The sequence below is a fragment of the Danio rerio genome, chromosome 5 (assembly GCF_052040795.2).
Source record: "Danio rerio strain M-AB ecotype USA chromosome 5, GRCz13ab, whole genome shotgun sequence".
Taxonomy (NCBI): domain Eukaryota; kingdom Metazoa; phylum Chordata; class Actinopteri; order Cypriniformes; family Danionidae; genus Danio; species Danio rerio.
In genome coordinates this window covers 4,847,287-4,871,628 of record NC_141025.1, presented here as the reverse complement: position 1 = coordinate 4,871,628, position 24,342 = coordinate 4,847,287, and the positions used below count along the sequence as shown (strand labels likewise).

At 36.9% G+C, this 24,342-nt stretch overlaps 1 protein-coding gene across 2 annotated transcripts; it reads right to left on the bottom strand.

Annotated features, from left to right (window-relative positions):
• Nucleotides 1-6,723: 6,723 nt before the first annotated feature.
• prdx4 (peroxiredoxin 4) lies at nucleotides 6,724-22,841 on the bottom strand. 2 transcript variants are annotated; one of them, NM_001089425.1, is given in 7 exon segments: nucleotides 6,724-6,860; nucleotides 6,979-7,013; nucleotides 8,601-8,731; nucleotides 12,913-13,035; nucleotides 16,100-16,216; nucleotides 21,923-22,040; nucleotides 22,603-22,814. In NM_001089425.1, coding segments are annotated over 7 exon segments (783 nt in total). In that variant the 5' UTR covers nucleotides 22,811-22,814; the 3' UTR covers nucleotides 6,724-6,809.
• Between the last annotated feature and the right edge of the window lie 1,501 nt (nucleotides 22,842-24,342).

Below are 24,342 nucleotides of genomic sequence, written 5' to 3'. Positions count from 1 at the left end.
CTTTCCGTAAAAACAGTCCACTGCTTCCCATTCACATGCACTCATGATGTTTGCTGTTTGTTCAAACTACTTAGTTAAACTGAGCTGAAACAACACAACTCTTTGTTTGTTTTTTTGGGGGGGCAACCTAATTGTTTTAAGCTCAATCTACTTCAATTTGTAAAAAACTAATAAGTTAACTTAATTCCTTCATGTTATCCCACCACAAATCAATTGTATTTTTTCAGTGTGCTTCATTTCAGCTCAGCACAGTTTGAATCAACTGCAAAGGCAGCAGCTCACTTATATCCTTGAGGGCGTACTCACACTATGCCATCCGTACCGTGCCCAGGCCCGTTTCCCGGATCGTTTGTGAAGTGTGAGTGCGCTGAATCGGGCTCAAGCACGGTTCACTTGGCCGGCCCTGGCCCGGTTGGAAGAGGTGTGCCTGAGCGCGGATCACTTGGGCTTTGGCACGGTACGCTTGTTTGTGAGTGCAAAACGCGCCAAAGCCCGAAACTGAAAGCAAGACGTGACTTTTAAACACTGTTACATATGGATTTATTAATCATTCTTACTGTTCAGTGAACGCAAACTGCCGTAGATTATCAAAGACGCGAACTCCTCACTGCACGACAGCTGCGCGCCTTCAGCAGACCTCCTCATTCCTGCAGCACGAGGGCTTTATAATTGTTTATGAGCGCCAAAAGTGGTGGATCTGTTCGGCGAAATATCTGACTGCGTGTCACCGCATCCCTAAGGACTGTTTGGCGAAATATTTGACGGCATATCAAACGACTGAAACTATATAACTAGAGAAATCTCCACTGTGCTGCAGAGTGAGTGAGAGCACTTCTCACTGAACAGCGCAGCAGCGATGACGTAAGCATGCCGAAGCCCTTTGTGGTGTGAGCGCGGGCCGTCGGGGGAGACGGGAGGGGGGACAAGCGTGCTTTGGCCCGGTTCGAGGCAACTGTACCTAGTGTGAGTACGGCCTGAAATACTCAGTGAGGTCTGGTATTTACTGGGGTCTGGAGGTTTTACTGGGGGTTATTACAATACTTATGAACTTTTATGACTTAAAGAAAATGTATACTGTTCGTAATCAATGTCAATGAAGTTACCATATACAATTGAGGGCAAAGCTATTGGCCCCCTGTGCAATATTTATTCTTCTATTTCCCAAATGATGTTAAACAGATTCAGGATTTTTTCACAGTATTTCCCATCATATTTGTTTCTTCTGGAGAAAGTCTTATTTGTTTTATTTCGGCTAGAATAAAAGCTGTTTTTTTTTTTTTTAAACACCATTTTAAGGTCAATATTATTAGCCCCTTTAAGCAATATTTGTTTTGGATTGTCTCCATAACAAACCACTGTTATACAATGACTTGCCTAATCACCCTAATTAACCTAGTTAAGCCTTTAAACGTCACTGTAAGCTGAACACTCGTATCTTGAAGAATATCTAGTCTAATATTATGTGCTGTCATCATGGCAAAGATAAAATAAATCAGTTATTAGAGATGAGTTATTCAAACTATCATCTTTAGAGATGTGTATCTCTCTGTTAAACAGAAATTGGGGAAATACTAATAAGTAATTGAAATTTAACAGGAGGATGAACAATTCTGAGTTCAACTGCATCTTCAAATGCAGAAATTCTGCATCCACGTCGCCCTCTAGTGTCACAATCATCAAGCTGATAGATTTACTTATAATTTCAGCGTTTTCAAAATTTTCACCAATAAATGATTATGTTTAATGATTTAAGTTAGAAACTTACAGAACTTGTATTGTAGGGACAGAAGTTCAAATATCATTAGATTTCAGACATCATTCATATAACAATTAATTCACTTAACAAAACATTCATTCATTTTCCTTTGGCTTAGTCCCTTATTCATCAGGGGTCGCCACAGCGGAATGAACTTCCAACTATTCCAGCTTACGTTTTACACAGCGGATGCCCTTCCAGCCACAACCCAGTACTGGGAAACATCTATACACACTCATTCATACTTACACACTAAGTTCATCAATTCCCCTATAGCGGATGTGTTTGGACTTTGGGGGAAACCGGCGCACCCGGAGAAAACCCACACCAACATGAGGAGAACATGCAAACTCCACACAGAAATGCCAACTGACCCTATCTTTTGAATATCTACATAGTTTTTTTATTAATTTTCAAGGTTTTTAAACTATTTAATTTGAGTTAATAATTTAACATTAAAAAAGTGTTTTTATGGTATGAGTCTTAGTTAAGTACACTACTTTTTATTATATTTTTGTTTTGTATTTTGACATTTTATTTTTATTTAAGTTGAGTTTTTATGGTTTGTCTTTTTATGTTTTATGGATCTTTTAAATATATACATGTATATATTTAAATATATATACATGAATATAAAAAAATAAATAAATAAATAAATATATATATATATATATATATATATATATATATATATATATATATATATATATATATATATATATATAGTTTATCCTAAAGATCTGAGTGATCTGTTGGGTTTGTATTCAGTCATCAAATCTGTAATGTATATATATATATATATATATATTTATACATATATTTATATATATATAAACTAGAAATTCCATGAGTTCAGTCAGAGCAGGGTGAATCAGCCCTCAGCTACTAACAGCGCCCCCCACTGCTGGAATCAGCTTCCAGAAATGATCAGATGTGCTCCAACATTAGGCACATTCACACAAAGACTATAGAATGCACAAGACAAGTCACTCGTATATTTTTGAATGGGGAAACATAGGAGCCAATCAGCGATCGCTATATGGCGAATAAAGCCCGCCTTCTAGTACAGGAGCCAATCAGACATCGATATAGAATGACAACTCTCCGGGGGAGGGACCAGATGTGAGTTTCTGCAGATTTCGTGCGATACAAACATTTAAAAATGACACTAAATAGACAGTTGTTGTTTAATTTTATTGGTTATTTATAATATGGAATGTAATCGTAAGCTTGGCAAGCAGTTTTGGAGAATCTGATGATTCCCCATTCAAACAGAATGCCCGAGCTGCCCGAGAGGCAGAAAGATGGCCACCGAGTGAAATGGCTTGCCTTAAAGAGACTTTGGTTCACATCAAGACTGAAAACGCATCTGTTTAGCTGTGCCTTTACTGAATGAGCACTGAGCTACTGTCGGGGTTCTGCCACTCTGGTCTTGGAAATTCTTGTTTTGGTGGCAGAGCTCTGACACTAGCTGTGTCTGGTCCTGTTTCTGTCATTGTGTGCGCGCGCCGTCGTGGGTGTACGCGGAGTGTGCGCGCTTCCGCTTGATGCGGTCGTGTGGGCTTTGCGTGCCTCAGACGCGTGCGCTCTTGTACTCGTGTTTGTGTTTTCGTCTGTCCGCAGTGTGGTGTTTCATTCCCAGCGTCTCAGTCTAGTTGGTTTCGGTTTTGGTCGGCGCTGAGACGAAGCATGCAAGCTGCGTGTGTGAGCGCACGGTGAGTGTTTTCAGTCATCGTGTGCTCGTGCCTTTCGTCTGTTGTCAAAGCACGTGGCTATGTGTTCACATTGTGGTCATGTGCTTTTGTCGTGTGCTTCAGTGTTGGGCTCGTGTTGTCATGAACATGCGGTTAATGAGTTCTCTCATTGGCTGCATGTTCTTGTCCTGTTTTATGTGAGCGTATGGCTTGTGATGTCTCTCTGTGTCATGCGCTCTCCCGTCTATTGTCTAGTCCCACCCTCCTTGTTAACTCATTATTAGTTTGTCATGTTCACCTGTGTGTCAATTTACTTTTGCTTTATAATCCCCTCATGTTTTCAGTCCTGTGCCAGTTCGTCGTCGATCTTTACCTGTTCTGGGGTCCGTTCTTCGTACGTGGATTACTCAGTTAGCTGAATTTGGATATTGATGATTTGACACGATCCAGGATCGTTTCGTTCTTCAGAGCTGATCCGAGAGTTGTTGTCATAGCAACAGTTCTGCTAGGTCAAACCTGATCGGGAGCAGGTTCAATTCATATAAACAGGATTAGATCGGGTCAGTTCAAGCAAAGATAATACAGAAAGTATGTTCCGAATTCTGATATTTTCTTACAGTAGTAGTATATACACTTGGGGAAATGGTACATATTTTTTAACTATATATATAAAGTTATAGTTATTAATAAAAAAAATAAAGTTATACATATTAATAAAACTTATGCAATTTGCACCCTCGAAATGAAAGTACAAAGACTGCCACCTGAGGCCTCATGTATCAACGCTGCGTACGCACAAAAACTTTGCGTACGCCAGGTTTCACGCTCAGAATGGCTCACGTTTGGATTTACTAACAATGAACTGAACGTGGGCATGTGCGCAGCTTCACGGCAGCTTTCTGGCAGGCGTACGCACATTTTTTGTGTGTGTCTGTTTTATTTCCATTGGCGACTCCTAGAGGCAGTTGTGATAAATTCTTTTCTACAAAGTGTCTGAGCCGTGCAATGGCAGCTGTATGAGACGGGTTCATCTAGCAGGTATATAAGGTTTCCATACCATACAGTTGACCAGCTAAACATTAAAGCACAATCTGCAGCGGTCGCCTGTTTTCCCAATCTAATCTGAGCAATCTACCGCACGCACATTGCTATAAAGACACTATCTGAAGATGAATTTGCATGCGTGAATCAGAAACATTTCCATTCAATAAATGTGCAAATAAATATGATGCACAAACTTATTGATGATTCCTACTTGTCTTCCTTGTGATAAATAGTGGGCAAAATCTGATATGTAGCGGGGGAAAAAAGAAGAAAGAGTTCATCAGACGCTGGATTCGAACCGAGTTCATGCTCGAAGGTGTCAATACATGATCACACGCGTCTTATGTGGTGCGCCACTGAGACTACTAAGGGTACTGCAACATTTTACAGATATAAACTACACTATTTCCTTTTTTAATCCATTCAGTGCGTTGTTCAGACCCAACTGTGTTAACCGCATCAGCTAAACTTTCCCCACTCTATTTTTTTTCTTTTGTTGTTAATTGGGGAGAACAAACTTGCAAATAACAGCGCTTTTCTCCGGTCTACCTCCGAAAGCAGCACCTCCAATTCACATTCTGTTCAAAGTTTCTCTTTTTGCTTGCTTATGCCTTTGCTTTTTGTTGGGTTTTGCCATTAGCATAGTCATTAGCATATTCATACGGGGGAGGAGGCAGGGAGTGGTTTTGTGCTCGTGCATGTTGCGCTCAGTTTCACGTTCATTCGGATGTACAAAAGAATATGCGTGAGATTCGGCGTACGCAGTGCTTCATACATCTGAACTTTTTCCTGCTTACGCACATTTGCAGCTTTGTGCGTACGCAATGTTTTAGTATGATTTCCATGCAAGTCTTCGTACATGAGGCCCCTGGTGGTGCAAAGAGAAAACTTATTGATATGAACTTTTTAGATCGCTTTAGTACAAATTGTGGATAATAGAAATGCACAATATGTCACTTTTTTTAAAGCAATAATACATTTCAGCAGTCATAAACATGTTTTGACAGTTAATATGCCGGTGATTTGATGCTTAACAAAAGTTGCAGACGCCTTTACCAATATGAAAATGCTTTTGTAAACAACCAGTTATTCTTTACACCGATTAAATAACGGCTACTATAATAAAGAAAATCTTTTCTAAATATGTAACTAAATAAATTAATTTGCATTGAAATACATGATGAATACTCTTGACACATGAAAGTGTAAAGCCTGCAGCTCACAACAAATGTGGAAGGTTATTGCGTGTCATATTTAACAAGTCGTTTACTGCTAATTTGATGTAATTTTGCTCACATGGATAATTGAATATTAATCAGATGATGTCATTACGCTGCTGTGCCGTCAGCCAATCGCTGCATTGCTGATCATGATTTCGAGGATCGATAGATCTGTCCTTCACAACACACCCATCGATCTCAGATCAGTTAATCCAGACATTCTAATCTGATTCGCGAACTTGTTTGAAGAACCAAATTAGCGAGAGATCAGTTATCGATATTAAAAGATCCAGGATCTGCCAAATAATCTTAGATCATTTAAGCGAGGTACGAAGAACGGACCCCTGCTGTATCCAGCCCTGCCTTGTCGTGCCTGCCCAGTCAAGTTTGTTTGTTTATTTATTTTATTAGTGTTTTCCCCCTCGGGGTTGTTTATTTTTGCCTTTTATTTTATTTTATTATAAATAAATACTACTTCACTCTGCTCTTGGGTCCTCGCTCCTTTTTCCCCACACCAAACGTGACAGCTACGTCTGACAGATCACACCATTGTCTTTCTTTTCTTTTTCATTCCTTTGTAACCTGTTTTAACACATTTTAATCAGTTTTTAATACTTTATTCTCTGTTATTTTATTTTCTTATACTTTGAATGATCATCAAGTATGACTTGTGCTTTATAAATAAGCTTGCCTTGCCTTAATTGATTTGTTCAATGTACTTTAGTTTTATAACCAAAAAACTAAAAATAAAATGCAAATACCTGTGCAAAAAATAAACAAAATTGGTATTTTTTGATTGATTTGTATTTATTTTCTTAATATCCCTGACACAAATATTTCCAATAACACAATAACGTCTGAATTTTGAATGCAGCCTTCTAGTTGCACACTGTTATCATCATACTCAGTGACTTTCTGAATATAATTTTCTACATCCTCTAAGATTTCCCTATTTTTTTCTCATGCACATGAATGATCAGACAAACTGCAGGAACAAAACAAAAGCAGGTTTATCAAAACTCCCCTTTTATTCCTTCTGCACTTTTGAAGGCAGAAACCAGAACAAAACAAAACCCCTTTAGTGAAACATTAAGCTCAGTTGAGTTTATCAAAGTACTTGAGTTTGCCTGCGGGGTCGGGGATAATCTGTGCGGAAACAGGAGAGATATAGAGAGATACTGAGACATGGGATCAGTCAACACAATATTTACAGAGAAACACACAGAAACATGTGCGCACGCACACACACACACGCGTATCTTACCGTATCACTGCCGGGTTTCCATCCAGCTGGACACACTGAAAGAAGAAAACAGACAGTCAGAAACAGCTAAACAAAAACACATTTACAGTTTATTTATTTATTTACTTGCTTAATTATTTATTTACTTGCTTTTTTATTTATATATTTATTTACTTGCTTATTTATTCATTTACTTGTTTATTTACTTGCTTATTTATTCATTTACTTGTTTATTTACTTGCTTATTTATTCATTTACTTGTTTATTTAGTTGCTTGTTTATTGATTTACTCATTTATTTATTTACTTATTTAATTTACTTGCTTGTTTGTTGATTTACTTGCTTATTTATTTACTTGATTGTTTGTTAATTTACTTGCTTGTTTATTTATTTACTTGATTGTTTGTTAATTTACTTATTTAATTTACTTGCTTGTTTATTTATTTACATATTTACTTGTTTGTTTATTTACTTGCTTGTTTATTGATTTACTTATTTATTTACTTGCTTGTTTGTTTATTTACTTATTTAATTTACTTGCTTGTTTATTTATTTACTTGTTTGTTTATTTATTTACTTGCTTGTTTATTGATTTACTTGTTTGTTTATTTATTTACTTGCTTGTTTATTGATTTACCTATTTATTTACTTGCTTGTTTGTTTATTAACTTATTTAATTTACTTGCTTGTTTATTAATTTACATATTTACTTGTTTGTTTATTTACTTGCTTGTTTATTTACTTGCTTATTTATTAATTTACATATTTACTTGTTTGTTTATTTACTTGCTTGTTTATTGATTTACTTATTTATTTACTTCCTTATTTATTTATTTACTTGCTTGTTTATTGATTTACTTTTTTACTTGAATGTTTGTTAATTTACTTATTTAATTTACTTTCTTGTTTATTTTTTTACTTGCTTGTTTATTTATTTACTTAATTTACTTTGCTTGTTTACTGATTTACTCATTTATTTACTTGCTTTTTTCTTCATTTACTTGCTTATTTATTCACTCATTAAATTAACTAGTTCGTTCATTTACTTACTTGTTTATTTATTTACTTGCTTGTTTATTGATTTACTTATTTATTTACCTGTTTATTCATTTATTTGTTTATTTACTTGCTTGTTTATTGATTAACTAATTTATTTACCTGTTTATTCATTTGTTTATTTACTTGCTTGTTTATTGATTTACTCGTTTATTTGCTTGTTTATTGATTTACTAGTTTATTTACTTGCTTGTTTATTTATTTACTTGATTAATTTACTTTGCTTGTTTATTTATTTACTTATTTAATTTACTTTGCTTGTTTATTGATTTACTTATTTACTTGCTTGTTTAAGTATTTACTTGTTTATTTACTTGATTGTTTATTTATTTACTTATTTATTTATTTGAATAGAATTTTTATTTAATTAATAAATCATAAATCAATGTTTTAGCTAGGGCAACTCCAGTAAACACTGTTATCATTTATATTTCTATTTATTACTCAAATGAATGTTTGTTAGTAAACAATTTGATTATCATCTTTTGATACATGCAATTTATTTCTAGATAAATAAATAAATAAATAAATTTAATGTGCATTGAGGCAGTGTGTGTTGTATAAACCCTGTTGTATAAATGCTGTACCTTCTCCATGTTTGTCTGTGTACTGGAAGGCCTGCACCAGTCTGAGGGTCTCGTCCACCGATCGGCCCACCGGCAGGTCATTCATAGTGATCTGTCTGAGGACACCTTTACCATCGATGATGAAGAGACCTCTGAAACACAAATGCCAATGAGGAACTGTTTTCGTTTCTTAAAAAACATTTCAGTGAACAGTTCATAAAACTTTTTATTATTTTAATTAGCATAAAGAACACACAAAAAACAACAACTAAAAGACACACTGAAATGAAAAGTCTAGGCCGAAACAGAAACTTCTGGAATAATAATTATTTATCGTTTTATTAAATAGTGGACCCTTTTTATATTTGCAGGTTTCTCAGCAGTGAAGTCGTCATAGTTGGTAAACTTAGAGCGCAGTGAATGGAAGAGAACAACCATCCCATGTGCTGAAATAATAAAAGAAAAACTCCACAATGTTGTTATCAAGACTTCAAGAAAAAGGGAAACAATAGTGTGAGACTGACAACGGCAGACAGAACAGAGAATAATGTCAGAAATACTGTGCTGCCCCCATAACTACTGCATTAAGCCTGGTTTATACTTCTGCGTTGTGACCGGCGTAACCAACAGCGCATGCAACACGTGTAGCTGTGCATTTATACTTCTGTGCGCTCTCTCTGTTGGTCAGCATTAACACTTCCAAAACGCTAGTTGGCAGTGAAGTGTTAATGTGTTTGTGTCGAGTTTCTTCGCTGGTGTTTTCCGGGATGTACAAGTGGCTCAAACTCGCTCATTTTGAGGCAGGAACCAGCAGACGTGCAACAACTTTAACTATGAGGTGAACACAAAACTAAACTTTCCATCCAGAGCTTCTTCACAGGACTCCACACTTGTAAACAATCGCTCCATCTGGCTCGCCAAGACTCGTCAGCGCTACCAAGCCGACCAATCCCAGAGCTTGTGCTACATGTCGTTACGACGTGTAGTTACATTTTTTGAGAGGTGCACGTCAGTGACGCCGATGGCCACGGCGTAGGGCTGTGCGTCGACGCATAGGCTGCGCTGTAGCATACGCGTGCGCTTGACGCAGAAGTATAAATCAGCCTTTAGAAACACCTCACTTAAGCGTTAATGTTTTATAGTAATTTGATGCAATGATGACATCATTCATACATAAATGCATATAAATGTTCACATGTTTATTTTTAACAACTTTCAAGGATTTCAGATGCTGATGACTGTTAAACGCTTCATAACAGTCTTGTAAAAAGGTTCCATATTAAGTCATATTGTAAGACTTTTTAAAATGTAACATTTTCACCTGGCAGTTTCACTTGGTAGTTAATGTATTTAATAAACTGTAAAGCAATCAACTAAAACAAACAACTAAACCAATGAACAATGCGTGTACATCCTTTAATAATCGCAGTTCAACATTTACTAATGGGTTATTAAAATTGTGTTTGTTAATATTAATGTACTGTAAGTTAACAGTATTTTACTGTACAGTAAGTCAGTGGTTCTCAAACTTTTTAGCCCGCGACCCCAAAAATAATCATATCAGTGGCTCGCGACCCCCATTTTTCAAGGTGGTTGTACTGTAAATATGTAAACGTTGCAGACACAACTATAGGCAAATATAAGCATGAGCTTATTGACAACACAAAAATGCAACAGTCTATTAGCCATATAATGTTTTTTAAAGTCATTTATGGATTTAATTACATTTTGCTTTTAAAATTAAAGGCTGATGGCTGATTGTTATTTTTATGTTGTTGTTTCTTTAATGCAACTATTAACTATATTCTGTCGGTTATGAATAAAATATGGTAATTCTGATAGTTTAATAAAATTTATTTGAGTTTTGGATATCACCAAGCGACCCCTTGTCATTGTCGCACGACCCCCCAGGGGACCCCGACCCCCACTTTGAGAACCACTGCAGTAAGTTAACTATTTTCATTAACTAATGTTAATAAACAATTAAATATTAAATATAAATAATTATTAAAAGATTATTCACAACTAAACTACACCTATTTTACTGTCAATGTCACCCAATTATGTTATTTTGCAGAAGCAGCTGTTAAGCTCCTTTTAAATATTTCACAAATTATGTTTATCAGAGCAAGGACATTTTCACAGTATGTCTGATTATATTTTTTTCTTCTGGAGAAAGAATTTTTTTTTTAACCCATTTTAAAAGGTCAAATTAATTATCAGCCCCCCTCTTTATTTTTCCCCAATTTCTGTTTAACGGAGAGAAGATTTGTTTAGCACATTTCTAAACATAATAATTTTAATAACTCATCTCTAATAACTGATTTATTTTATCTTTGTCATGAAGACAGTAAATAATATTTGACTGGATATTTTGGGATCAGCTTTCACTGCTATGCAGATGATACTCGATTATATATTTCAACTAAACCTGATGAGATGTCTGAAATGTCTAATGGCCTGTTTCCACTGAGTGGTATGATCCGGTACGGTTCGGTTTGGTACGCTTTTATGCAAATTATGTATCTCTGTAAAACAATAGCGTTCATCTGTGCGTCTAGCTCTGCCTTTTGGTACCCTTTCTTGTGTTTGGGTGCCGAAAAAGTGGTGCGGTATGGTTTGGTTCGGTAAGACTTTTGACAGTGGAAACAGCCATAAAAGCATACCAAACCGAACCGTACCGCACCACTCAGTGGAAACGGGCCATAAGTTACGGAGTATGCTATCCATCTCTGATGCAGAAAAGCTAGTCCATGCTTTTATGACTTCTAGGCTGGATTACTGTAATGCTCTGATCACTGGCTGCCCAGCATCCTCTATTTACAAACTTCAGTTAGTATAAAATACAGCAGTCAGAGTTCTGACCAGGTCTAGAAAATATGATCATATCACCCCAATTTTATCCTTCTTACACTGGCTGCCTGTTAAGTTTCGTATTGAATTTAAAATATTACTTCTTACCTATAAAGCTCTAAATAATCTAGCTCCTGTTTATCTAACCAACCTTCTGTCTCACAACAATCCAACTCGCTCTTTAAGATCTTAAAACTCAGGGCTTCTGGTAGTACCTAGAATAGCAAAGTCGAGTAAAGGAGGTCGAGAATTCTCGTTTATGGCTCCTACACTCTGGAATAGCTTTCCTGATAACGTCTGAGGCTCAGACACACTCTCCCAGTTCAAAACTAGATTAAAGACCTGTCTTTTTAGTAAAGCATACACTCAATGCATCACTTAGCGGGTTTCCTCACAGGTTTCTGCATCTTGCTTATATACACTATAAACAGCAGCTACACTAATTATTCTCTTTATTCTTCATTTCCACCTGGGGATACTCATCCGAGGTCCTCAGATTATGCAGAGTCACTGATTGGATCCAAGACCAGCGACGAGATGATCCCAAGGTTTCCAAACCCTGGACCAGGCCGTATCCTGAGCAGCTGCTGCGCTGGTCGTGGAGGAGTGGAGAGCATGAGACTGATTCCAGTGACGCTCCAGGGACAGACAAGTCTTCGCTGAGGCCAGCCTCCGCCGCTGGGACTGCAGCTCTGCACAAGACGTTTGGCCAGCGGAGAAATTAAAATGGTTGTGAACAACTGAGTCTGGTTTCTCTCAAGGTTTTTTTTCTTCACTTTCGCCAATTGGTGAAGTTTTTTTTCCCTCTCCGCTGTCGCCTCCAGCTTGCATGGTTCGGGATCTGTAGAGCTGCACATCGATGAATTTGCTCTTCAGTGCTTGGACTCCCAGTAATGATTTTAAAGCACACTGAACTGAGCTGAACTGAAATTAAACACTAAAAACTGAACTACACTGTTCCAATGACTATGACCATTTATGTGAAGCTGCTTTGACACAATCTACATTTTAAAAGTGCTATACAAATAAAGCTGAATTGAATTAAATATTCTTCAAGACACTTCTATACAGCTTTAAGTGACATTTAAAGGCTTAACTAGGTTAATTGGGTTAACTAGGCAGGTTAGGGTAATTAGGCAAGTCATTGTATAATGATGGTTTGTTCTGTAGATTATCTGGGTAAAATATAGCTTAAAGGGGCTAATAATTTTGACCCTAAAATTATTATTTTTTATTAAAACTGCTTCTATTCTAGCCGAAAAAAAGCAAATAAGACTTTCTCCAGAAGACAAACTATTATCAGACATACTGTGAAAATTTCCTTGCTCTGTTAAACATCATTTGGGAAATATTTAAAAATTAATGAAAAATTCTACTAATTCAACTGTTTAAATATCAGAAAAAACACCTGAATCAGTGACAATTCAACTCAGTTTTAAAACAAATAAAACACACACACACACAAGGCCCGTGTCAGTACCTGAGTGTGTGTCCCTGATCCTCAAGAAAGACGCCGTAGTCTTTGGAGATCTGATGAGTGAGGTCAGAAAGAAGAGGAATCTTCATTGGTCCCAAACCTCCTTGTTTCCTTGGTGTGTTGATCCTGATAACACACACGCACACACGTACGCACGCGCACACACGCACGCACGCACGCACGCACGCACGCACGCACGCACGCGCACACACACACACACACACACACACACACACACACACACACACACACACACACACACACACACACACACACACACACACACACACACACACACACACACACACACACGGTTATATACAGTTCGCCCTCCTGCGAATTTGTTTTTCCTTTTTCAAATATTTCCCAAATGATGTTTAACACAGTATTTCCTAGAATATTTTTTCTTCTGGAGAAAGTTTTATTTGTTTTATTTCAGCTAGAATAAAAGCAGATTTTTATTTAATTACCCTAACTTTAACCTAATTAACCTAGTAAAGCCTTTAAATGTCACTTTAAGCTGAATACTAGTATCCTGAAGAATATCTAGTCAAATATTATTCTGTCATCATGACAGAGAAAATAAATCAGTTATTAGAGATGAGTTATTAAAACTATTATGATTAGAAATGTGTTGCTAATTTCTCTGTTAAACAGAAATTGGGGAAATGTCATGTCTCTATCTGCATCCATGTAATGGCATGTAATATTGCCTCATATAAATTATAATAAATAATGTATGAAAGTACTAACTATGTATTTTGTGACAGCCTAATATAAATGCTAGAGCATAATATGAAACGATATGCTCGTTATTTTTTATTTCATTATTTTTCCTACCATTATTAAAGTCCTCAGTCAAGATTAGTAAGTGATTTTTTTCCTCATCTCTGTTTTTATTTGATCGATTATGACAAACACAATCAGCAGCAAGAATATAGCGCACTGTGACTTTAAAGGGCACATAGTTTACCCCTTTTTTATGATTTAATATTACTATTAAGGTTGTTGTGAGTGTGCCAGTTTAGGTTCAGTTCAACACACAGTTCAGATGTTTTTATTATAATGTGTTCAAGTGTTATTTTGGGGGCGTGTACACAGTCTGCTGTTTTAGGGGTTTTCCCGCCCAACGTATCAAGGGGCGGAGCCAAGAGCTCGCCCTCGCTGTGTTTGGGAACAACTAGGCAGACAGAGACGCTGCATGAGAAGATGAGCATTAAGCCTCGGCCACAGACCAAGCAGCGAGTACGCAATCATTCGTGTCTTTTTTTAGTTTCTCAGCAAACTGTGTGCTAGTTTAAAGTGCCGAGCTTGTACACAGACTAATAACCACACGCACTTAATTAACAGCTGCGACACGGCACCCCAGACACGGACATTCGCATGTTCAGATGGCACTTTGGTAGAGATCAGCGCAGGACTAAATATTGAATCCCACCAGGTTCTAGCCCGAATTCGAACGCTCCCGCTCATGTTCAGCATGTGTCCTGCTGCCCGACTTGCCCTGTTTTCTACCCGCCGCGCCCGTTTCCCACTAACAAGGGGGGAGAACAAAACCGAAAAACCACCCAGCTATATAGTCCAGCCAGGCTATAACAAGCTGTCTTTATGAAAACACACACATAAGCACGCTCACGCTCGCTCGCTCTCTCGCTCTCTCTCTCTCTCTCGCTCTCTCGCTCTCTCTCTCTCTCACACTCACACACACTCTCACACACACACACAATGTTCTCTCTCTCACACACACACAGCAAATGGCTGAAGTTTAAAGGTTCAGGACACCCTGGAGAACTTTTTTTTATATTAACAAATTTGTGTGTGTTGAGCATCAGTTAAGACAATGTTAGCACCTGTCAGCTTTAATTGTGGGGAAAACTGGATAATGTTGAGCTTTTGTCTGCTAATTTCAGCTTCCGGGTTTAAAATGATTTTTGGGACGGGATCAAAATCGGCGACGTAGCGCAAAACTGCAAGTGCAATGATGACGCGTTGGTTTCTCATTATTATTCATAGCGGAGTTTTCTTATCCTATGAGAAGAGCCGGCTGCTTAATTATTCATGAGAGCACGTGCTTTCCAAAGGCAGACCTGCCAGTTTCAAGCAAGGTGAGAGACACGGACCCACGGCACGCAGTAGCTGTTCACGAAGGCTCGTATGTGTTTGTTTTCATGATCCACGGGGTTTGTTGCATGTTTTTTCCCCGTGATCCTGTCAGGGCCGATCATACAGCAAAGCTGTGTGTGCTGCAAGCATTTTTGTCGGGAAAGCAGCACGAGAATTGAAGAATGGCGGACGCTGTCTTTTGTCAAGAGTTCGTTCACATTCAGACACATCACTGTGCTGCTGTGTTTGCCTAAATCCTCCATATTACCAACAGGGATAATGGTTAAAATAGGCAGGTATATACTTTAGACCCGGGGATCGAGGGAGAATTCTCATTTATAGGGTTTACATAAACACGACTATCTTTATAAGGATATAAATTGTGGTAATGTGTATATGAAACTACGAATAACAAATGTAGCAGGGCATTATATTACTGTTTATTTCTTTGCATTTTAACTTTGTGAACTATAAACTCATGCGTCTCCTCACGGTTTGCCTCATTTTGTGAGCTTAACTGACAACAGCAGTTGTTTGCTCACGTTCTCCCCTGCTGGCCACGCCCACTCCTGCCCTTTACTCGCGGAGCTCCACGCCCATTAATCATGCATCTTTTGAAAAAATTCTAAAGTAGACTTTAACCGAAAGTGGGGGGTGTCATGGCCCTTTAAGGTAGATGCAATGAAAAGTACACGTTTGCAAACCTACCGAATGCTGATCTTGTGAATGAGCCTTACATCTAAAAATAGAGCAAGGGTGTTCCTCTAGCGACACCGCTGTGACTCACACGCTGAAAATGGCGGACGTGAAACGACAAACTGAGGATATGGTGACACGCGCCTGTCAATCAATATTGGTGGGTGGGGGGAGCGCACTCCTACGTAAAGTTGCAGTCGATCTGAAAACCGCTCCAATTGGTCCACCGTTTTTATGTCGTTAAATTGAAAAAAAAAAAAGACTGTGTGTGTTTATATCACCCCAATATGACGGTCTATACACTATACTTATACACATGTCTGTCCAGACAACTTGAAAAGTAGATTTTTCACCATAGGTGCCCTTTAAGTAAGAGTGTGGCTGTTCTCACCAGGCCAGATGAGTAAACTGAGAGTCCACCGAGCAAGCGACCACCTCTGCATTAATGGCCTGAAACTCGTGCACACGATCACTGAAGGCGATGATCTCAGTCGGACACACAAACGTGCTGCGGAACAACACAAAAACAGGATAAATATATATGTAATGTGAGAAATCAGACATACTATGCATTTACAACGATCAAAAGGTTGTGCCAAAACAAATACGCATGTTATATGTTTTTGAAAGTAGTCTCTCGTGTAATGAATGCTGTATTTATCTGATTAAAAATAAAGAAATAACAAAAATCTCAGTTTAAAAAGGCCTTTTCTATTGTAATACACCTGAAATTGTAATTTGAATATTTATTATGTGACTACAAATGCACACACAGGCTTTTGTAAAGTCTAAATATATTTACAAATATATGAATAATATGTATAATGTTATGTTATATATATATATAAATATAAAACAATATTTTCTTTGCATGTATATACGGCATGTGTGTGTTTATAGATACAGTGCTCAGCGTAATTGAGTACAGCCCATTTTGAAGATGAATATTTTCCTCCATTTCTCAGTGAACATAGTCAATGCATTTGAACAAAACAGGTTTAGTAGACAGATAAATTTGTTAAAATAATATTTCAGTCACCAAACATATTTAGGAAGATAACACAATTAAATTCATCAAAATATTGCAAAATAATAAATAAAATTACAACCTACAAAATTTCAACTACATTTTTCTTCTCTTGATTTTTCCTCTTTTTAAAATTTTTTATTTAATATTTTTCTATAACATATAAATTTGGTCGTACTAGTTTTTGGACCGTTATCGCAAGTTATTTTGTTAGATAGGCTCCAGATTCGGCTTTAGTACTGACTAATCTAATGTACAGTTGAAGTCAGAATTATTAGCCCCCTCGTTTATTTTTTTTTCCCGCCGATTTCTGTTCAACGGAGAGCAGATTTTTTTCAGCACATGTCTAACAGAGTGGAGGAACTATGACGTCACTTTGTAGGCTAATCGGCTGCTAGCATAAAACTGGTTCCCTCGTGAAAATCCCTATAGGATTTTCCCATAGGCTTTTCGAAGATTGCAAATAATAAGCTCTGTGTTCAAACACTGTTCATGACACTTACACGTTTTGTTCAGCCGGATAATCCTCACACGAAAATACAACTTTGAACACTTTTGGATCTTGAATGCAAACGCAAGAACTGAAAAGCTAACATTAGGCTTTAAACGGACTACAGAGCCCTCGGGGCGCTCGCCTGTGACGTCAGCCCCACCCTGTTACAGATAACTTATCAAGCTTATATTTAGAAATAACGTCCATGACTAAGAGTTAATCTCTCTGTTTATTATATTATAATCCACGGTATATATTATAAACAAATAAATACGCAAAAAAACATAGACCTATGTGCCTTTTGGATTGTTTATTTACGTGGGAAATACATCTGTTTTGCTTTGCGGTTGTTCTAAAAGTTTTAAAACTGCGTGTATAAATCTGCCTACATAGTATTATCATAAGACATATTTAAATAAGTGTATTGCTCGCGTGCACACAGCCTGCGACGACAGAAATGAGGCGTGAGGAGAAACAAGTCTATCAAATGCCTAAGTTCCATCATGATTGACACAGAGCAACATTCAATATTCCTTTTATGTCATGAACTACAGCGAAAAGCAGCCCATACAGTCACATCTGCTTTACATTTTATGGAGTGTAAATATTGCAGGTATGACAGAGTTAAATGTGTTCAGATGAAGAAAACACTGAAAAATCACTTGATTACGTTAAAACGACAGTTAAAATGTGTGTATTTTTACACATTTATTCACACGTTTGCATTACTGAGGGTAGGAGAGAGACAGGCTGCACTGGTGAGCAGTATCTTCATAATATAGTTTAATTAAAATAAATGATCAACAAATGAATCTGTCTCGACAGCCTTTACATGTGAAGGCATTATCTACACACAATCTGAATTCCCAATTAGAAAAACACAACAAACTATAAAATACTATTCATGAAAATACCTAAATAACAGACAAATCCAAATGGCCAACACAAGCGAGCTGCACTCCAGACCAGATCAGCCTGATGCTGTATAATGTCTCCGACACCACCTGTAGTCCCATTTAGCAACTTGATAGCAACCGTCTTTTTAAAAAAGCATGGCCGAATTAAAAATTCTAGAGTGTGCTGTAACGCATGTGTTTTATGTCGTAGAACAAAACGTGAAAATATCTTGAATTTGTGTTTGCCACGGACCTTATTTAGGCGATTTTACTGAAACCCCATTCAAAAAACCCATTGACTTTGGGACGAGGGAACCGGAAGTGCTAAAATGCTAACTCGCTTCCGGTTTTTGCATACAAATTGACGTCATAGTTCCTCCACTCTATTATAATAGTTAACAACTCATTTCTAATAACTGATTTATTTTCTCTGTCATGATGACAGTAAATAATATTAGACTAGATATTCTTCAAGACACTTCTATACAGCTTACAGTGACATTTTAAGGCTTAACTAGGTTAATTAGATTAACTAGGCAGGTTAGGGGAATTAGGCAAGTCATTGTATAATGATGGTTTGTTCTGTAGACTATCTAAAAAAATATCTAGCTTAAAGGGGCTAATAATATTAATTTTTATAATGGTATTAAAAAATTAAAAACTGCAAATAAAACAAATAAGACTTTCTCCAGAGGACAAAATATTATCAGACATACTGTGAACATTTCCTTGCTCTGTTAAACATCATTTGGGAAATATTTAAAAAGAAGAAGAAAAAAATCAGGGAGCTAATAATTCTGACTTCAACTGTATATTCACAAACATATTATTTTAGAGCTTCCTATTAAACATATTAATTTAAGAGAGACATTCGTAAAAGAGGTGTACTTATATATACCGAGCACTGTACATAAATATACACAGAACACAAAAATGTATGTAAATGCAAACTTATTTTGTATGCAATTAGTCATAATTAATCATTTACAACACTAATGTTTTAATAATTTTAAACATTTTAATGTTAATTATCATTAATGTTAAATAATATTATGCTGCTTTATATTTTGGTGGAAAATGTCATACACTACAGTTCAAATGTCTGTATAGTAAGATTTTATTTTTAATAAACACTAATAATACATTACTGACAAGTACATCGAAATGCATTATGATTTATCCAAAAATAAAAAGCAGAAAAAACGTACTAAAACAGATAAATAATAAGAACAAGAATTAAAGACAGATTAAGCAAATTCGCAGTAATGATGCTGAAAATGCAACTTTAACCTCAAATAACAGCTGAGATAGATATTTACAAAATAAGTTGCAAGTTCAGATGCAAAAGCAGCTAAACGCCACTTCCACCAAAAATGAGCGAATGACATTGAGTGAATGCTTTAGGCGCTGGTTCAAACCTCGGCTCAGTTGGTGTTTCTGTGTGGAGTTTGCATGTTCTCCCTGCATTTGTGTGGGTTTCCTCCGGGTGCTCCCCCACAGTCCAAAGACATGCGGGACAGGTGAATTGGGTAGGCTAAATTGTCCGTGGTGTATGTATGTGTGTGTGTGTGTGTGGATGTTTCCCAGAGATGGGTTGCGGCTGGAAGGCCATCCGCTGCGTAAAAACGTGCTGGAAAAGTTGGCGGTTCATTCCGCTGTGGCGACCCCGGATTAATAAAGGGACTAAGCCGACAAAAAATTGGCTGAGCGAAAAAAAAAAAAAAAATGGGTGAAAGAAAAAAATGGGTGGGAGGAAAATATATATATTTCTAAGTTTTTGCACTCCCTCGCAAAGATGTTTTGCGTTCCTTTGCAAAACTGTTTCCCCACAAACACTTCCTGTTCACTTCACTCACGTTAACCCTCCCGTTTTTGCCGAAATTCTCCCGTATTTTACCATTCTACCCCACTTTATTTACATTACTGTGCGTCGATCGTCGCCTTTCATATGCTACCTCTGAACCAGTGAATGCATGTATAAGCGCTGACTGACCGACGCGCTTCATACAATACAATACAGCGTCTGTACGCGCCATTTAAAGGGACACTTCTGTTATCAAACAAGTGAGTTTATTGTACTGAGCGCGTCTGTCAGTCAGCGCTTATACATGCATTCACTGGTTCATAGGTAGCATATGAAAGGCGACGATCGACGCACAGATTTAATGTAAAGACAGTGGGGTAGAATGGTAAAATATGGGAGAGTTTCGGCAAAAACGAGAGGGTTTACATGAGTGAAGTGAACAGGAAGTGTTAGTGGAGAAACAGTTTTGTGAGGGAACGCAAAACATCTTTGCGAGAGAACGCAGAAACTTAGAAATATATATTTTCCTCCCACCCATTTTTTTCTTTCCACCCAGCCAATTTTTTTCTCCTCCACTACATCCCTTCCGGGGTTCCGTACTTGAAAGATTTCATTCATTTACTTTCCTTCTGCTGGGTCCATAGTTTATCAGGGGGTACCACAGTGGAATGAACCGCCACTTACTTGACAGATTTGTGTATTTTAAGTGGTTTGTGCATGTGTTTTATGTTTGATAAGATAATTTCTAATTGTATCTTTAGTAGTTTTCAACTAATAACAGTCTTGTCGCAATATGTGGATTTGGAGGGTTTTGCATAAAAAAGTACAAGTGGATTTAGCTGGTTTTGACGCAAAAGAAAATCTACCTTGTTAAAAAACAAACTAAACTGACATTTAAAAAAAAAAGGTATTTTATTAACCAGCTAATAACCTTATTACATATAAAATGAAACCTCTGAAACTAATCAGAGGAGCCTGATCAGGGCCGGAGTGGGACTCCTTTTTATCTCTGGAGTTTCAAGCCTGACCGGCCCACCTCAGTTGACGACTGACTATATTAAAACAATGTCATTTCCAATTCAGTTTCATATGACACCGTCACGTCTTTTTCAAGGACACAGCTGCTTTAGAACTTCAAATGTTTTTCATAAATAGGAGAACATTAATTTTTTATAGATATCCAGTCCTTTGTAACGGTCGTCACACACAAAAAAATGTACCCCTACATAAGTAACCAAAACAGTATTTAATGTCTTAACACTGAAAATGAAAAAATTATATTATACTCTGGCGAGGTTCGAACTCGGACCGGCGGCATCAAAACCTAACGTGCTAACCACTAGACCATGATGACGCTGTTAAGCACTGCACTGTTATCTGCTTTTATTGATGCCTACCTTATTCTTTTTCTCCCCTTTTTAGATTTCTGATCAAGTTAAGTCAGATATATGAATGTAGTGAATCATCTGATTTTCATTAAGCAGGTGTAATATTCATTAATATTCACTAAGGTTACGCTGTTTGGGGTGAAATGGGGTGCAGCTCGCAGGTAAATGATGATCAACATTAACCTGCAGGCTACATTTTGTTCACGGGGCTGCGAGAAAATTAATAAAAAAAGAGCGGAGCTGCGGCAAAAAAATAAATAAAAAGAGTCAGGTTATGGTCAAATAAACAAATAAATTAAAAAAGTGCAACTGCTGAGAGTGCAAGCAGCTAGGGACACCGGCCCTCGTGGCCAAAAAACGGACCGGCCCACCGGGAATTCTCCCGGTTCTCCCGATTAGCCAATCCGGGCCTGAGCCTGACAGAAAATGCTCATTCACAAAAAAAAGAGGTCTGATGGATTTAGAGGGTTTTGCATCTGAACTCTTCATGTAAATGTGCTCATTTTGATTTGACGTTGTCTATAATGTTACAATACATTACAACTACAATTCACCTCACTTATGTATAAATATGACTTAAGAGTAAATTAATAATAGCATGCTCACAAGTCCAGAGGGTAGAAGAAGAAAACCAGGTATTTTCCTATGTAATCTGACAGTTTCAGCTCTTTAAACTCTCCATTGATGACTGCTGTTCCTTCCCAGTGTGGTGCTGGTTTTGAGACTGAAAAATAAGTATATACCATCATTAGTCCATTACTGATGCAGAACTCTCAGTGCATAAACATGTGGAGGCCTGTCTCTTTAAGAGATTCAACAGCCTGGATCCAACCAATACTTCATGACGTGTCCTTAAAAACTGTCCCCGTTTTAGACAACACACACAGACAACACAAATTAATAAATGCATACTTTAAAATAATAAACAGCACATATTAATAACAACCCAAATACAAGTCAGGTAAATAAATAATTCTGATAATGCATCAGCTCAACTCACATGCAGAAAAAAAACATGAAAATCTTACTGGAGGGTTCAATATATTAAAAAAATACATTTTATAACAACAGAAAATACCCTAAAATTAAATTATCACTCATATTTCTTAAATTAGTGCAAATGCTAGCATGCTAATAGTTGACAGCTGTTAGATGTGCATGCAAAATAGCATCAAAATGGATGATTAAAAGCTAAAATAAACCACCGCAAGCAATTATTATAATTCAACTGCACGCACACAACATGCACACAGCCTAATTTGCATATGCAGATGAGTGTAACACACTTTTGGCTTTGCTCAGGTGTAAGGAATGATCAGAGACGGGCACGCGGAAAGCCTCTCCGGGATAAACGTGTCCTCCGGCGTAATTATAACACTCCTGCTCCCTCTTGCCGTTTGCACCGTCACACACAACCGACTCGCTGAGTAAAAACAGCGCGCAGAGCACACCGAGCCATTCCCGAGGCGTTTTAACGCAGCGACTGACATCCATTGCTGAGTCTTGCAGGAAGCACGTCTCTCTCGGTTTGATTATTATTCCTTCCTCCTTCTCCCGCGGCGCGGAAAGACATCACCGATCTGTATGAGAGGCGGATGGACTGCAGAGCATTACATTGAGCGGGTCTGACGTCGATGTTTATTCCATGGAGATCGACGTTTCCGACTATTAATATATTTGTTTCCTCTATTAAAGTTCATCAGTCATGCGCCACTGGAGAATTAAATTAACTCTTTAATTGTTTTTAATGGGGATCTGCTGTTTTAAGAATAATAACCATTATCGAGCAGTGATATATTTGTTTGAGTTTTTATTTTAGTTGTTTAATGCACCAGACATTCTGTTAGACAGGGGCCACCCCAATATCATAGTTGCTGATATTAATAAATAAATGAATAAATAAAATGCAGCCACTAAATTATTGTGGATTGATCAGCGCCACTGACGAAGCTGATTCACTGAGATTGCACACTTTTTATTAAGAAATTATTATTTTTGAAATGAGAAAGTTGTGTTTCATCTGATTGAAAACCACAAATCCAAAATAAATAACTAGATGCATTTTAAAAATCTGCTTTTCAAAATTTTGTTGGGTTTTGTTTGGTTTATTAATTCATTCATTAATCATATTCATTATTCATAATTCAATAATGTTGGACATGGCATATATTGTATGTTGTACAAGAAATAACTTACCTGAAAGAGGTTTTAGACTAAATATTGATTTTTATTTGGTTTGCACTTGTACTTGCGGAATAAATTACAATATTTCAAGAGTAATTATTGGAATTCATTAAAACTTCATTATTTATTTTACCAAAAACAAAAATATAACATTACTCCTTATTCACAATTTATACAGGTCCGTGTACGTTTTGTTCATTTGTTTTCCATTTTCAAACGGAATAAAGGAAATGGAGAAAACGGCCGTTTTTCCGTTTTTCCTTTTGCTCACGAGAAAACGAAAAAACGAGATTTTGGCTGGATTTTCGTTTTTTGGTTTAGGGTAGGAAAACAGATAAACGACTTTAAAATTCATTTTACACATGTAGGCGGTGCTGAAACGCCCACTTTCCTCTAACTGGTTAACCAAATCTGCGCTCGTGACGTCGTCCTCAAAATAAAAGCCTTACACGCAGGCTTTTAATTATTATTATTTAATTATATATATAAACAAAGTTTACATATTCTATCATTTGAACCACACACAGTTAGCAGGCTTACATTCATTGCGTATGTATAAATTAAATTAAAACGTAAATCAGCAGTATTCTTAGACATTTGTCATTAAAATAAGGTCATAGTTCACTGCCAAGCTTCTTGCTGCTGTGCACCTGATGCTGAGCAAAGAAAGCCATTTCCGAGCAGCACCTGGTTTACTTGATTGTTTCAGAGCTATTGTAGGCCTAAATAATAGCCTACTCTGTATAAAATAATAATTTATTATTATTATTATTATTAGGCCTATTATTATTATTATTATTAGGCCTAATATTATTAGTATTGTTATTATTATTATTTACTTA